At 35.5% G+C, this 17,496-nt stretch overlaps 3 protein-coding genes across 3 annotated transcripts; 2 read left to right on the forward strand and 1 right to left on the reverse strand.

Moving 5' to 3' along the window:
* The first annotated feature begins 2,128 nt into the window (after positions 1–2,128).
* LOC142224758 (uncharacterized) lies at positions 2,129–2,542 on the forward strand. Its single transcript, XM_075294545.1, has one exon. It carries the CDS (start codon positions 2,129–2,131, stop codon positions 2,540–2,542), a length of 414 nt encoding a protein of 137 aa, XP_075150660.1.
* A 481-nt stretch (positions 2,543–3,023) lies between these two features.
* LOC142224759 (uncharacterized) lies at positions 3,024–4,091 on the forward strand. The gene is made up of 2 exons (XM_075294546.1): positions 3,024–3,716; positions 3,930–4,091. Exons 1-2 carry the CDS (start codon positions 3,024–3,026, stop codon positions 4,089–4,091), a joined length of 855 nt encoding a protein of 284 aa, XP_075150661.1.
* Positions 4,092–14,510: 10,419 nt separating this feature from the next.
* On the reverse strand, positions 14,511–14,984 carry LOC142224760 (uncharacterized). Its single transcript, XM_075294547.1, has one exon. It carries the CDS (start codon positions 14,982–14,984, stop codon positions 14,511–14,513), a length of 474 nt encoding a protein of 157 aa, XP_075150662.1.
* Between the last annotated feature and the right edge of the window lie 2,512 nt (positions 14,985–17,496).

Raw genomic sequence — 17,496 nt, forward strand, 5'->3', positions numbered from 1 at the left:
CTCGAATTAGTTTTTATAACTCGCGATAAGGTGCGTTTTGATATTTTGGCTACGGATTGATTTATTGATAGCGAGAATTTTGTTTTTTATTTTGGTCGGAATTTGATTTACTTCTGCGGATTTTGCTATTTTTATTGAACGGAACCTTGTTTTGAGTTTGGTAATTTTATTGGCCGTTGCTTCTTGGCTATATTGTAATTTCGTATTTGGTTACATTCTTCAATTGGGTAGTTGAACCTAAAGTTAGGATGTCTGTCTCTCCCTTTGATCGCTTTATTCGCGTTTCGGACGCTATTATTAAATTGTCCAAGACAATATTCGTGTGCGAAATGTAATTCGAGACATCATTCGCTATTGCATCGTGATTCTACGCCGTCTAATAACGCGACTTCGGCGACGGGTTCGACCAACACATTGTCGAGTTCAGCGGCTAGTTTTCAACCGAGAACTACGCCTTCGGTTGATCAGCCGCAACCTTCTACCTCGTCGGCATGCCTACCTCGCCAGGCATTTCATACGACGTAAAATAAGGCCGTGCTGTTGGGAACTGCGATGATTAATATCATGCACGATGGGGTTCATATCCGGCACGCGCTTTGATCGACCCCGCTTCAGAATCTTCGTTTCTGACGGAACGCTTTCGAAATCGGGTGAAACTACCGGTTCACGCGGCTAATGTTACAATTTCGGGGGTAAATAGCGCAATTTCGGCCAAATCGAGTAAAGTGTGTAATTTGAAAATCGGATCGCCACTCAAAGCGTCGGTTTTGTTGGAAACGACGGCTATAGTGCTCCAATCTATATCCGGGAATTTCCCTTCTTTTACGGTTTCGCAGGAAGTGTTATCTCAAATTCCAGATATTCGTTTAGCCGATCCGAATCTTTTCGTGTCGAGACCGGTCGACATTCTACTAGGTGCGGATTTGTATCCGAGATTACTCTTGGAAGGTTGCGTGCAGATTGTGGCTCAATCATTGATAGCACAAAACAGTGTCTTCGGCTGGTTAGTAACAGGTCCGATTTCTACATCTCAAATTCAAACGTTTACTACGACTATCGCGGTTGATGAAGAGGGAAGTTTAGATAGGACGCTTTTACGGTTTTGGGAGTTGGAGGAAACACCACGTAAAGGGATTTTGTCCCTCTCCGATAAGTTCTGTGGGGAAAATTATGTTCGGATAACGCGCAGAGATTCGGAAGGTAGATATATAGTTACACTGCCGCTAAAAGTCCTTGTGGATATTTGGGTGAGTCCCGAACAACTGTTTTGAAGCAATTTTATCGTAATCAATCGTCATTATTGAAAAGGCCGGACGTGAAATTAGTTTATGATAGTATTGTTAAAGAGTATTTGTATTTAGATCGCATGATACCAGTATCCGCCATTTCTTCAGGTGATACACTCTCGTGTTATCTCCCACATCATCCGGTCATTAACCTCGAGAAGAAGACTTCGAAACTTCGCGTCGTTTTTAATGCGTCCAATAAAACGTCCAACGGGAATAGTCTTAACGATATTCTTCACGTAGGTCCCACTTTGCAGCAGGACTTAGTCCTTCTTATTGTGCGATGGCGACTATTTAAATACGTGTTCAACTGCGATATTACACAAATGTATAGGCAGATTCGAGTGGACTCTTCTCATGCTCCGTTGCAGATAATTGTTTTTAGGGATTCTCCGACAAGGACAAACGGTGACCTTCGGTGTAAACTGTGCACCATATCTCGCGATACGGACACTGTTACAGTTAGCTGAAGATACTGAGGAGGAGTTTCCGCTCGCGGCCGGTATTTTACGTAAATGTATGTACGTTGATGACGTTTTGACTGGAACTCATGACCTTGAAACCGCGATAATCGCTCGGGATCAATTAATCGCGGCGCTTGCGACGGCTAAATTTGAATTGCGTAATTTTAGATTCTCTGCCGTCGGAATATTTGGTTGATGCTCAATTGCTGGCATTTGTCGAGGCTAGCAATTCGAAACCATAGGGTGTGAGATGGAATGCTCAATTGGATGCGTTCTACTTCGCGGTCGAGCCTATAGCGAAAAGGTGTGGATACACTAAACGGGAAGTGTTGTCGGCTATCGCGAAATTATTCGACCCTGTCGGTTGGTTAGATTATCATGCAGAAGATTTGGCTTGATCGCGTCGGCTGGGGTGAAGTACTGCCTTCGGCAACGGCCTCCGAGTGGGAAAAATTTGTAGATAGTTATCCGGATGTCAATTCGATAAATATTCCTCGGTGGATTCGTTACACACCGGGCACTTCGGCCGAGCTTCACGTATTTTCAGATGCCTCGATTAAGGCATACGCGGGGGTAGTATATATTCGAGTTTTGGCCCCGAATGGGGAAGATGTCGTCAATTTGCTATCGTGCAAAACGAAAGTTGCTCCATTGAAATCAGTTTCTTTGCCTCGTCTGGAGGTTTGCGGTGCAGTATTGGCGTCTGAACTCGCGAGAACGGTCGTTCGAGAAATCGATATTGATTTTCGTCGAATTTATTGTTGGATTCGACTATTGTACTGGCCTGGTTAAAAAAGACGCCTTCGACTTGGACAATATTTGTCGCGAATAGGGTATGTCGCATTCAGGAGAACGTCGGTGGTACGAATTGGTATCATGTGAGGTCGGAGGATAATCCTGCTGATCTTGGCAGCCGGGGTGTGTCCCCTTCGGATTTGGCCGCCTCTCGGATTTGGTGGCATGGGCCCCAGTGGCTATCGTGTAGTCAATCGGAATAGCCGGTTCGTGACATTTCCTCTTTTGACACCGACGTAGAAATTCGGTCTGTGAAGGCACATGCTTCTTTCTTTAATTCATACGAGGATGTTCTCGATAGATTTTCTTCTCTGGATAGAGCGTTGCGTGTTATCTCATATGTTATGAGATTCTTATATCGGACGCATCCCGCTCATAGGCGTGATTGTAGCTATGCGGATCACAGTTTATCATCGTCTGAGATTAGGGCAACTAAAAGTCGCTTGATAGTTATTATGGTAATGAATATAAGGACTTGATGGATAGGTCTTCGTTAGGTACTGGCAGTTCACTTGTTTCTTTGAACCCGTTCCTTGATGAAATGGGTGTTATGCGGATGCATGGTCGTTTGAGCCGCTCGCCTATTCTCTCGTATTCAGAGCGGCATCCCATAATTTTGCCCTATGGTTGTCGATTCACGAAATTTTTGGTGGAATTCGTTCATTTGATTTCCATTCATGGAGGAAATCAGTTGATGTTGCGCATTCTTCGTATAGAATACTGGATACCTCGTGTGGGAAATCTTATTCGATCGGTTATACATAGGTGTAAACCCTGTCTTTTGGAGAAGAAAGGCGTTTGTAGTCAGGTGATGGCTCCTCTTCCTCCGGAAAGAACTGTTCTCGACAGACCTTTTACTACGACTGGCGTAGACTATGCAGGCCCCTTTGAGGTGAAGTCGTTCACCGGGCGTTATTGTCGCATAACTAAAGGTTATGTTTGCGTTTTCGTGTGTTTTGCTACTAGGGCGATTCATTTGGAAGCGGTTTCCGACTTGTCGACTGCCAGCTTTCTAACGGCATTTCATCGGTTTGTTGCTCGTAGGGGTTGTCCTGCAACCATTTTCTCGGACAATGGGACGAATTTTGTCGGTGCGTCTCGGGAGCTTGAACGAAATTTCCGGGATTTCATTAAGGGAAGCAGTGATGTCGTGTCCTCTACGTTTTGTAGTGTGATCATTCACACATCTCATTCATTTTGTTGTTGTACATAAAATTGCATGTTAACATTCTAAACATTTTTAACATACGCTGCATCTGCACTTAACATTGTTTTGTTTACTATGTTGATTCGTCGAAATACTTTGGTATTCGATGACTGCATCAACATATGCATATATCCAACTGACCTATATATTATTGCCGTTCTTGTTACTCTTAAATAGAACATTGAACTAAGCAAGAATATGGGCAAATGGGTTCAAAGCAGAGCAATGCTGCGGAGTCAGCATAAATGCAATTGTAACGTAAAAAGTGAAAGTGAGAATGAGAAACACATGTGTGTAAGAATGTGTGTAATCCATGACTTATCATTGGTCAATCCATAAATGTAAATATGTATTGGTAAATTTAAGACTGAAAAATGTAAAATAGTTTTAAGAAGAAATGAGTATAAAAGAGGGACCTTGAGCCCACAATAAACAGAATCAATTTAGACACCAAATCATCAAAGTGTTTTAATATTCTCAAACACAAACCCATCAAATCATTACATGGCGATCCTGCCAAATTAATGCGTCTTATCCGCATTTCAACATTGCGTTCTATTCGCATTAAATAAAAGCAATATATCTATGAACAAATTCTTGCGTATAACAGCCGCAAAGAAAGAACAAAAAAAAATAATAAATAATAGTATATCATATCGATGGCGGATATACGTGGAAATTACGCAAAGAAAAGGCACTATTACTAAGGACGTTAAACGCAGATCCTCCACCCCCTTGGGATTTGGCAACAAATTACTGGTGTCGCATAGACGACATAGATTTCTTGTTGCGCCAATATCTCCAAAACAAAAAAAAAGAAAGAAATGTCTAATTCCCAATAATAATAAAAAAATATTAGTTAGTTTCACAAGGCTGCATTTAATTTGCAACCTAGCGGCTAGAAGGCATTGCTGCTCTTAGCCAAATTATCTTAATATAACAAAAAAGATAATAATTATTTAACAACCTGCCATACGTTGTAAAAATAAAAAAAATAAAAAAAAATACATATATAATATCGTAATTATAATTTTCAAAATAATACTTATAGTATAATATATAAAAAAAGAGAAAAAGCCAGACAAAGTTTTACTGTATATTTTTTTTTAAAGAAAAAATTTTATCATGGGAAATGCCCAAACAAAAGTTACCGAAGTAATTCAGGCAAACACTAACGCTCCTAAAGCAGTATGTATTAGCTCAAACAAAAGTTGCCGAAGTAATTCAGGCAAACACTAACGCTCCTAAAGCAGTATGCATTAGCTTTGAAATTATCATTATCATTGTAACTGCAATAATAATAACTTTAATTGTACGTTATTTAAAAAAATATGTAAAAACGCAAATTAGAAGGCAGATAAGAACTAATGTACTTGGGTAATTTGTAATAATAAAATCAAAAAACAAAAATTACTATATGAGATTCAATTAAATTTTTAATGTATAAGTTGACAAAAAAAAATTTTTTTTTAATATACACAAATTCATAAACGGAGCATGGATAGTATTTTTAGCACGTTAGAGAATATTATTACAAACGCAAAGAAATCCATAAATAGGCCATATACGAGGGAAACTATAGACTCAAAATTTAGGGATTTGCAATTACTCCAAGAAGAGTTTAAGCAATTAGTGGATCAAAAAGATCTCCCAGAAGTAGGCATTTTGTTGACTAGATACAAAAAATTGAGAAACGAGGCGGTAGAACTTTTGGGAATTCATTCCAAAGGAGGTCACTCAACAGTCTCAGATCAGTCGACAATCTCTGACCAGTCAAATCAGTTTACTAGTTCACCTGAAATTGCAGCCATGGATATCTCAGAACTATCCGCAATTTCAAAATTGGTGCCAATTTTCAGTGGCAAGAAAGAAGAAGTACACAATTTCGTCGCTAATCTGGAAATTGTGACTCAGACCATTCCAGATGAAAAGAAAGCATTTTTCTTCAAATTCATTCTTAATTCTCGATTGGACTTAAAAGTCCAGAACAGAATAAGACAGGAGTCCATACCTACCACAATTGATGAATTAATAAATTCGATAAAAAGGGCATATAAACCGTCAAGAAATGCCAATGTGGTACTCAACGAGTTAACCGGTCTGAGGCAAAGAAATAATAATCTTTCGGGTTTTGCTACGAAAATTGAAAACCTCGTCTCTGAACTCAACGAAATTCAGATTTCACAGCAGGGCGAAGATAGGAGAGCAGGTATTATTGTCTCCAATAATGCTATAGCTTTCAACACCTTCTTGAATGGATTACAAGATCCAGCTCTCATCCAGACTATTGAAGCAAGTCAGGTGTCAACCTTTTGTGAGGCCCTACAATTAGCGGAAAATCTCGTGTGAGACAGAATATGATTTTCTATCAGAAATCCCATCCTACCCACATGAACAGGAATAATAACACGTTTAGAAGAAATGACAATTTTAATAATTACAATGGTAATAATAACAATAATAATTATAGATTTAATGGCAATAATAATAGCAATAGAAACAGAGGCAATAATCATACGTATAAAAACCATAACAATAGGAATAACAACAGATACAATAATAACAACAATAGCAATAATAATACTAATAAAAACTACAATAACAGGAGTTTCAATAGAAATTATAACGGAAGGAACCAAAATGTTAATTGTATACAGGAACAGGGAAACTTCCATACACCGGAGATGGATCCATCTGCATCTTCGGGGATATTCCAATAAACGAAAAACAAATATATTGCTTATCCTCTAACTTACGAAATTACGTAAGATTAAATATCTCAAATACAGACAAACCACTTACTTTTCTCATAGATACAGGAGCTGACATCTCCTTATGCAAAGAACAATTTCTACAAAATTATCAGGCGAACACAGAGGATTATTGCAACTTAACAGGAATAACAAGAGAAGTAATTAAATCATTTGGTTCAACCACTATTAGCATAGACATTAATGGCGTCATTCTGGAACATAACATACAATTAGTTACGAATGACATACCCATTAGTACAGACGGTATATTAGGAAGAGATTTTTTATTAAAACATAGGTGTAATATAGATTATGACAAGTATGTTTTGACTTTTGACATTAATAATGAGACTATTACTATCCCTAGCCGATGTGAAATAATAATTCCTATCAGAATAAATATTAATCATGATGCAGTTGTTCTAAACCGCGAAGTAAGACCAGGCATATCATAGCAAATTCTATCATCCCCGCTAACGGTAATCAGCATATTAAATTACTAAATGCCACAGATAAAGATAAATTAATAGAAAACTTAACAATTGAAACTATTCCTTTACATAATTATGAGATAATAACAGTACATCAGAATTTTAAAAGCACAGGAGAAGAACGTTTTGAAAAATTAATGCAAAAATCTAATTTAACAGATTTAAATGATGAAGAACAAAAAGAAATTATATCTATCTTGAGAGAATATCAGTCAATATTTCATCTTGACAATGAGGATTTAACCACGAACAATTTTTACAAACAGACTATCAATTTACATGATAAGACACCTGTATACATAAAAAATTACAGATTACCACAAACCCACAAAGAAGAAATAGACAATCAAGTTCAAAAACTTCTGGATAACAAAATAATAGAACCCTCAATTAGTCCCTATAACGCACCATTATTACTTGTACCCAAAAAGGGACAATCCGATCTAAAGAAATGGAGATTGGTAGTTGATTTTAGAAAACTGAACGACAAAATCGTAAACGATAAATTTCCGTTGACGCGTTTGGATGGTATTTTGGATAGATTAGGAAGAGCCAAATATTTTTCAACCTTAGATATGACTAGTTCTTTTCATCAAATCGAACTAGACCGTAAATCAAGACCGTTGACTGCTTTTTCCACCCCCAATGGACACTATCAATACACCAGATTACCATTTGGTATTAAAATATCATCTAATAGTTTCCAACGCATGCTGACGATAGCTCTATCTGGTTTAGATTCCGAAGCTTTTCTATACGTAGACGACATCATTGTCTTCGGATGTAGTTTCAGACATCACAATACTAATCTTAGAAAAGTATTGGATAGACTTAGCAAGTATAACCTAAAACTCAACCCAGATAAATGTTGTTTTCTAAAACCAGAGGTAGTTTATTTAGGACACTTAATAACACCTAATGGCATAAAACCAAATCCTACCAAATTTGAAGCTATTACCAATTATCCAATACCTAAAAATTCAGACGATGTAAGAAGATTTGTAGCTTTTTGCAATTATTACAGACGTTTTATTAAAAATTTTGCCGAAATTACAAGTTGTTTGAACTCCTTATTGAAGAAGAATATTAAATTTGTCTGGACTGATGTATGCCAAAAAGCTTTTGAAACTCTCAAGAATAGATTAATAACACCACCGATTCTACAATATCCCGATTTCAATAAACCTTTTATATTAACAACGGATGCTTCCGATTTCGCACTCGGTGCTGTATTATCGCAAGGAGAAATAGAAAATGACATGGCAATATCTTACGCTAGTAGATCTTTGAACAAACACGAGAAAAATAAACCTGTAATCGAAAAAGAATTATTAGCTATACACTGGGGAATTCAATTTTTCCACCCCTATTTAATGGTCGAAAATTTATAGTAGTAACTGACCATAGACCACTAATAGCATTATTTTCACACAAAAACCCAAGTTCCAAACTAACTCGAATAAGGTTAGAATTATCTGATTATGATTTTGATATTATTTACAAAAAAGGGATAAACAATACTAACGCTGACGCACTTTCACGCATACAATTAAACTCCGACACTCTAAAAACAATGATACCTCAAAATATAGATGACAAAATAAAAAAATCGCTGGTGATAACACGAGGAATGAAAAATAAAATGCGCATAAAAGAAAATAATAAAAATGAGGAATATATGCATGCTAATAAAAATAAGATGTCTTCTCATAGTGAGCCTGATCAACTCAAAGTTTGGGAATGTACATCAATAAAAGATATTAAACTCGCGAGAAAAATAAAATTTGAATTATGTAAGTCGACTAATGAATTTAAGATTCTTAATAACCCTTCTGTGAACGAATTGGCCATAAGGTGTAGCGATAATCCCTATTACTCAGGTAATCTTTGGGAGAAGCTATCATCTGAGTTAAGCAGAATTAGTATTAAGACTTTCGCACTAGAAAAAGGTGACGAAATATTTAATATAATAACCCATGGGAAATTTAAAAAAGAAATGAATATATATTTGAAAAATAATGACGTCAAAATATTATTATATGAAAATCCTCGAAATATAACAAATAAAGAAGAACAATATAAGCTTATAAAATTATATCACGATACACCATGCGGAGGTCATTTTGGAGTTAAAAAGACATTAACAAAACTAAGACAAAAATACATATGGAAAAACATGTCTCAAATGATAAAAAAATATGTTACTACATGCGATTTATGTCAAAGAAATAAACAAACAAAACATACTAAGGAACCTTTAATAAAGACAGACACATCTATAGATAGTTTTAGCACAGTTGTCATTGACACCGTAGGCCCCTTACGTCCATCAGAAAATTATCGTTACATTCTGACTATGCAATGCGAATTGACAAAATACGTAATAGCTGCACCTATGGAAAATAAAGAAGCCAAGTCTATAGCAAAAACTTTGAATGAAAATTTAATTTTGCGATATGGCATATTTAAGACCTTGAAATCTGATAGAGGCACTGAATTCGTTAATGAATTAATGGACGAATTGTGCAAACTATTAAAGATTGAACAAAGGCTTTCGACACCATACCATCACGAGACTTTGGGCACAATTGAAAGAAACCATAGAGTTTTGAATGAATACTTTTTGTCTTTCGTAAATGACGATAATTGGAGTAATTGGATACCTTACTATGCATTCGCATACAACATAACGCCACATGTTGATACTGGGTATTCACCTTTTGAATTAATATTTGGCAAGCTACCAACCTTGCCAGGGGAGAGTGTGATGAATGACACAAAAATCTACGACATTGACAATTAGCTAATGAATTAAAATTAAGATTAAAGATATCATTAGAAAACGCTAGAAAATGAATAGAACAGACTAAAATCAAAAGAAGTCAGACATCATTATTGCATACAAATAGAATAGATTTAAAAATAGGTGATTTAGTTTTAGTAAGGAAAGAAAATAGAAAGAAAAACCAAGCACCATACCATGGTCCATATGAAATAACTGAAATCAAAGAACCTAATGTAAAAATAAAAATAGAGAACGAAGAAAAAATATTACACAAAAATCTGTTAAAGAAATACCAAAAATAATATCTCATAAGTCAAAATATATATTGTATCAAATTACTATAAGAACAATTATACTAAGGAACTTGTAATTATACCACTTGAAATCCCAAAACACTAAACATACCACTTAAACAATTGTACCTATTAAATTTCAACCAAAAATATTGTATATAAATATAAACAACATAAAAGAGACCGATATGAAAGATCATGTGACACATTCTTGTACCCAATTTGTTTCGTATAGACCACACAAATTGTGAACAATTCTCTTTAGGGTGAGGGTGTAGTGTGATCATTCACACATCTCATTCATTTTGTTGTTGTACATAAAATTGCATGTTAACATTCTAAACATTTTTAACATACGCTGCATCTGCACTTAACATTGTTTTGTTTACTATGTTGATTCATCGAAATACTTTGGTATTCGATGACTGCATCAACATATGCATATATCCAACTGACCTATATATTATTGCCGTTCTTGTTACTCTTAAATAGAACATTGAACTAAGCAAGAATATGGGCAAATGGGTTCAAAGCAGAGCAATGCTGCGCAGTCAGCATAAATGCAATTGTAACGTAAAAAGTGAAAGTAAGAAGTAAGAAACACATGTGTGTAAGAATGTGTGTAATCCATGACTTATCATTGGTCAATCCATAAATGTAAATATGTATTGGTAAATTTAAGACTGAAAAATGTAAAATAGTTTTAAGAAGAAATGAGTATAAAAGAGGGACATTGAGCCCACAATAAACAGAATCAATTTAGACACCAAATCATCAAAGTGTTTTAATATTCTCAAACACAAACCCATCAAATCATTACAGTTTGCACACCAGGGCCTATCGTGGCGATTCTTACACATGTGTGTAAGAATGTGTGTAATCCATGACATCATTGGTCAATCCATAAATGTAAATATGTATTGGTAAATTTAAGACTGAAAAATGTAAAATAGTTTTAAGAAGAAATGAGTATAAAAGAGGGACCTTGAGCCCACAATAAACAGAATCAATTTAGACACCAAATCATCAAAGTGTTTTAATATTCTCAAACACAAACCCATCAAATCATTACAGTTTGCACACCAGGGCCTATCGTGGCGATTTATCCCAGCTGGTGCGCCTCATATGGGAGGCCTTTGGGAAGCTGGGGTGAAGAGTTTTAAGTTGCATTTCAGAAGGCAAGTAGGGAATATTCGTTTCACGTTTGAAGAGTTTTCGACGGTGTTGGCTCATATTGAGGCTTGTTTGAATTCAAGACCTCTTTGTCCCCAATCGGATAACCCGCAGGAGCTTGACGCTTTGACACCGGGTCATTTTCTTATAGGTGCCCCTCTACTCGCCCCTGCTGAGCCAGTTATAACCGAACAGCCTTCGTTGGTGAATCGGTTTCGTAAGGTACAGGCTCTTGCACAACAGTTTTGTGTTCGTTGGAAAGAGGAATATTTGAAGAATCTGCATATGAGATATAAATGGAAATTTCCTCAGCGCGATGTTATGGTAAATGATCTAGTACACACAAAATTTTTTTTTTTGATTTCAATCACGAAAATCGCGGATTCAATCATCTTTTTAATTGAAATGTCTTCAATCACGAAAATGATAGTATCAATCACCCATTTTGATTGAATACCAACACGATTTTCAATTAAAAATTTTATTGACTTTTGTCACGGAATCAATTAATTGTGTGATTGAATCAATTAAAAACGTGATTGATTTTTAACATAAAATTCAATCACAGTTTTAATTGAATCAATTAAAATTTTAATTAATTTTGCGACAAAAATCAATCAACTATTTGACTCATTCAATTAAATAATTAATTGAAATTGGCTATAAATTTCGATCAAATTTATATATTGCGACCCCAAAATCGTATTTAGTTTTATTTGAAATAAAAGAAAATATGTGTTTCTTATAAAACATATTTAATATTTTATTATTTTTTGAATTATGCAAAAGACAAATAAATTTGGTTCTTGTCATTTGTGTTTTGTTCTAACATAACTTACAAATACAATTACTATCAATAACAACTATAGGGAGAAAAAATAAATTATATAAATCATTATCTTCCTTATAAGACTAACCATGTTAGCATGTTCCTTCTAATATGTAGATGCGCCTAGATTTCCAATAAATCAGCAGCCTGTAAGATAAATTAGTTTTTCTGAAAGTAAACAGAATAATTCGAATTTAATTTTGTTCAATAAAAGTTAATTTTGTTAAACATTACCTTCGTAGAATATCAAGTTCAATTCTTAGTTCCAGGTTGCAGATTTATAATCTTCTTTTGCAGTTGTAGTCTTTTAGCATAAAAAGGTGTATTAAGGAGCTCGGTAATTTAATTTTAGTAACAATTCCTTTCCAAAATCCACACATTGAAATCGTCTATCAAAATTTGAACCAATCAAAGACAAAAATAATGGGAAAACAATGTAATATTTGGTATTATATTGATGATACTTTGCAAATTCTGGAAATAGAAAAAAATATAAATACATATTTTTATTATTTTCGGATATTTTTCATATTTTTAAATCCAAAAGAAAGAACTTTTTTACCATTACATAATTCAGCTCATTAGTTTATATATCAGAAATACTGCTCTCTACTTGGGTTCAAACTGAAGAAGGCAGGTAAAACAAAAATGCAATTTAATGCCAACGCCATTTCGCAACTTCAAGGTGAATCTTTCAACAAACCCATACCGCTATTGGTTTTAAGAAAACTAGGATCAATACGGTACCCACTTTTTTATTGCAAACATATTCTTATATATTTGATAAAATGATGAAGTTGATGGGAGATTGGTCAATTTCACGAAAAAATTGGTCACTAAAATAAATGAATAAAAAATATATTATTTTAGTCTGTTTAATGTAAACAGGCTTCAATGCAAAACGGTGTTCACATTTCACAATTTCTTACTTCAATAAACGTAGATTGTTTTCCATTTTTACAATACCACGAAACACAAACACAGGTAATTTCAAATGCGTTCTCTCATATCTTTTTTTTCAAACTTTTACCACGTGGTCGTTTGATGTTGCACACTTTATTTATTTCAACCCTTTGCTATGATTTTTTGTTGCGTTCAAAATATTTATGCACACATTTTGAATGCAGCAGACAGAATGTCGCCAATCATGTTTTTCAATTTACGCGAAAAACAAAAACCCAACCGTTCGTTACGAGTTACTTCCACATACTGATCTCTCCATCATACATTGTTGAATAAATACCCATTCTCTTGTTCTCTTTTCGCTCTTTCCATTGCTCAAAATTATTCAATTTCAATCACAAAGGTGATTGGATCAATCACATGTGTAATTGGAAACGGAAAAAATTTCAATCACGTTTGTAATTGAAAATTATTTCCGAATTGATTAACAAAGTGATTGAATCAATTAATATTTTAATTGGAAACGTAACAAATAGCAATCATTTTTTTAATTGGCTTTTATTCGGATTTGATTAAATAATTAATTGAACCAATTAACATATTAATTGAATCAGTTTCCAAATTCAATTAAGAGTTTAATTGAAAAAATTTTGGTAATCATTTTTTGTGTGTGGGCTCATACAAATTGCCGTGCAATTTGGGAATTGCAGGCAAACCCTTAATTTCTCTGGAACAAGCCCAATCATCCCTGGACAAATTCATTGTTGCACCAAAAACAACATTCATTGGTGTCTCAATCATTTCCCCAGGGACCGGACGGTCAATGACCTGCAACAGCAGGCTCCTAATTTCCAAAACTTACGACGTATTTCACTAATAGTTGCTTCACTGTTTTGATGTTTCATTTGACAATGATAATGTAGAACTAATAATTTTGCCAAATGATGGTCTTTAGGCAGTATTATTGGTCGTCGCGAATTATAGGGCAAACAACTAGCAGTATCTATACGACCATATACACGTAGGAGACCATCTTCGGCAATACAAGGCATTAAATTCGCTAAATTACTATTTTTCGGGACTGGCCGTCCCTTTTCGATATAACTCATGAAGTCAGCGAATGATTCTTTTTGGACCTGTTGGCATAAGGCCTTCTCAGCATTTTCTAAATCTTTTGATTTTATTCCATATCGATCCAAACCGCTGCAATTTTTGCGGCACAATCCTATAAAGCGATACAATTGGGCTATGGACCTTTTATACGGATGTATGATGAAAAACGTTCAAATTGAATCAAATTATTTTTGTTAACCACAAATAAAACTTTAGGGCGTAATTCTTCATCATAATTATCCACGTGTAATTGTTCTTCACCGGAAAAAATTGACCAAGTGCTTTCTGCTTGTTTTAAAAAGTCAGGACCATTTGCCCATCTAGAAGTGGCTGAAAAATCAACATTATTATAGTTGCGAGTGGCATCATCGACTACATTATCTTTAGTTGGAATCCATCTCTAATTATTTTATTCAGTCTAATCCATTCTATGGGCTACATAGGGTTTATAAGCTCGGTGTTTACTTGAAATCCACTTTAAAACAGTTTTTGAATCACTCCATAAAATTATATTTTCAGAAAGAAAGTTATGATTCCTTTGTACATTTTGTTTTACTCTGACCCAAAGTACAGCGGCTTGTAATTCCAGGCGAGGAATAGAAACTTTCTTCGAAGGCGAGTATTTTATCGTAGAACAGATACAACTTACACAAATTGTGCCATCTGCAACTTCAAATCTCCAATATGCAACGGCGGCAAAAGCTTCTTCACTGGCATCAACAAATACATGAAGTTGTAATTTTTCAATCATACCATATGGGCAGTAAAATCGTGGCAAACGATAATTCGAAATATTTTTTAATTCCGGAATTGGCTCATCCCATCGAACATCACGTCTCCATATACTTCGTAATACTAATTTACCGGCGGCTCCGAAAATCATAACAAGCATTTCAAATTCCTTTGGCTCGGAATCAGTTTTTCCAAATCTCCATAAATATCATTGTGATATTCGATCATCAAGCCGGATCATAATTTGATGAAACATCTCTCGAATATCTGCACTGACTACTATTTTTCTACTACGGAAATTAAATAATATGGCGGGCAATGATTAAATACACTGAGGCCCTTTTAATAAATTATCATTTAAGGATATTCCGTTTACTTTGGCTGCGTCATCAAAAACCAATCTCAATTTTTTATTTTCTTTGTTACACCCATGGAAAAATTATTACCAACGGGCTCAAATCGATACCGTACGTTATTGATAGTTAGCCAACCCCGTATGGTGCAATATCAATACCGAACAGTATAAGCGGTACGCAAAGCATGAAAGTAACATATGGTATTTTGAAAATACCAATATGTCATTGAAAATAATAGCTAAGCGGTATTAATATTTATACCACAAACATTGCGGTATTACCAAATAATACCAGAACGGTATTGGGTTTAATACAAACCCGGAATTTAGTAATACATGTTAGTTTAATAAAACACACGCAATAAAGAATATTTTCTTTAATGTAGTTAGTATATAAAATACATACTGTTACGTTTTTATATTTAGGCGTTTTGAATTACCCGACAATTACTATATTGTTCGTTTCAATAACATTAATCTACAATTTATTTACTATGACTTTACACTATTTCACTTTACAATTTGTTCACTCTGATGTTATTCGTTTGACGCTTTAATTGAGACTGACTCGTTAGCAGCATGCGAGCGCTTTTATATATGACGGTCTGGCAATGCGAGAATATTCTGGCAGCACTACAATATTCTGGCAACACCAGAACATTCTTTGACAAGAAGAATCTACGACCATTAAGTTATTCATCTGGTGGCTGTCAAACACATATACACTCACATAGATATATGCTCGCATTACTACAACAATAATAACAATGACAATAGACAATGAGATGAAATGAGAATGCAAAATAACAAAGCAAAGGGGTTGTTATACTATGAGAGTGTAGGAACTAACATTTCGATATGAAAATAAGCAAACAAAAGAACATAAAAGAAATTTAGGAAAGTACTAGAAAATGAATAGATGATTCCAACAAGTGAAATTTTATCCTTACAATTTGAAATTTTAAATTAACGGAAACTAATTTAAATAAACTTAAATCTATAATTATCAAATTCGTAACACTGCCTCCCGCTTAAGCCTGTTCGTCCCGAACAGGCACAGAACCTGTTCCGTAAGGAGCCAATCGTTCCAACTTCAACTCAGTTCCGAATAGACCATTGGCCGGTGTTCGAGAGGTGGAATCATGAATGGCAGATCTATAGGACAGCAAAAACTTTGGTATATGCTCGTCCCAATCGAAGATGTTCCTCCAGAGTGCGATTTAACCTTTCTACCATGCCATCGGATTGTGGGTGTAATGGCGTAGTTCTCGTTTTCTTGATACCAAGGGATTCAAACATCTCTTTGAATATGGCCAATTCAAAATTTCTTCCCTGGTTTGAGTGAATCTCGGACGGCACACCGTAGCGACATATCCAGTTTTTGTTGACCACATCCACAATCGTTTTTGCCTCTTGGTTTGGAATTGCATACACCTCCGGCCATTTGCTGAAGTAATCCATGACCACAAGGACATAACGGTTTCCAGAATCACTTACTGGGAAAGGACCTGCCACGTCCATTGCTATTCTTTCAAACGGGGCTCCTGGTCTATAGGACCTCGACTTTTCCTTGTTGGATCTTTCGCCTTCATGCACTTCTCGCAATTGGCTACCCATTCAGCAATTGATTTCTGGCATCCAACCCAGTAGAATCGTTGCTTCACTTTCTCGGCTGTTTTGGTTATTCCCAGATGACCTCCACTGGGACCATTATGGAACTCCGCCAAAACATCTCTTATTTTGGAATCCGGTACGATGATCAAATTTCGGCTGCTCTTCCATCTTCGCCTTCTTGCCTTCTCACTAGAACTAAACTATCCCATTGAGCCCAGTATGATTTCATAAGTGGGCTTTCGGCTGCGATGTCTTTCTTACTGGGTTTCTTATTTTCTTCTTTTGCCGAAATAATTTTTTTCAGAATTGGATCTTTACGTTGCTCTGTTGACCAGTCTGTGTCAGATTCGATGTGTAACTGCTGACATTTACAACTGTCTCCTTTGGTTCAGCCTTCGAGTAGCGTGTGCTTTCTACATTGCAATGCCGTCGTGTCAAGGCTTGATCAATAACTTGTTTGCCACCTTCTCTATTATCCGCAAAATACAAATTTGAGTCGCTTGGCTTTGTGGTCGCCTTCCTATGATTATTGTTTAATGGAGATGGCGGGATTGACCCCGATGTTTTACGCCACGCTTTACATTCCCGGGAAAGATGTCCAGCCTTATCACAGTTATAGCATTTTATTCTAGATTTATTTGCTTGCTGCTTCATTTCTTGCATTATCTGCCTTAGAGCCTCTTTTACCAATTCGATGACTGAT

The sequence above is a fragment of the Haematobia irritans genome, chromosome 2, assembly GCF_050003625.1.
Source record: "Haematobia irritans isolate KBUSLIRL chromosome 2, ASM5000362v1, whole genome shotgun sequence".
NCBI classification, from domain to species: Eukaryota; Metazoa; Arthropoda; class Insecta; order Diptera; family Muscidae; genus Haematobia; species Haematobia irritans.

Excerpts from the sequence above, each read along its gene's own strand:
- LOC142224759 (XM_075294546.1), top strand. The coding sequence starts at position 3,024 with ATGGATAGGTCTTCGTTAGGTACTGGCAGTTCACTTGTTTCTTTGAAC. Across the intron at positions 3,717-3,929 it reads TGTCCTCTACGTTTTGTAGT|AACATTGAACTAAGCAAGAA; the intron begins GTGATCATTCAC and ends ACTCTTAAATAG.
- LOC142224760 (XM_075294547.1), bottom strand. The coding sequence starts at position 14,984 with ATGCTTGTTATGATTTTCGGAGCCGCCGGTAAATTAGTATTACGAAGT.
- LOC142224758 (XM_075294545.1), top strand. The coding sequence starts at position 2,129 with ATGCAGAAGATTTGGCTTGATCGCGTCGGCTGGGGTGAAGTACTGCCT.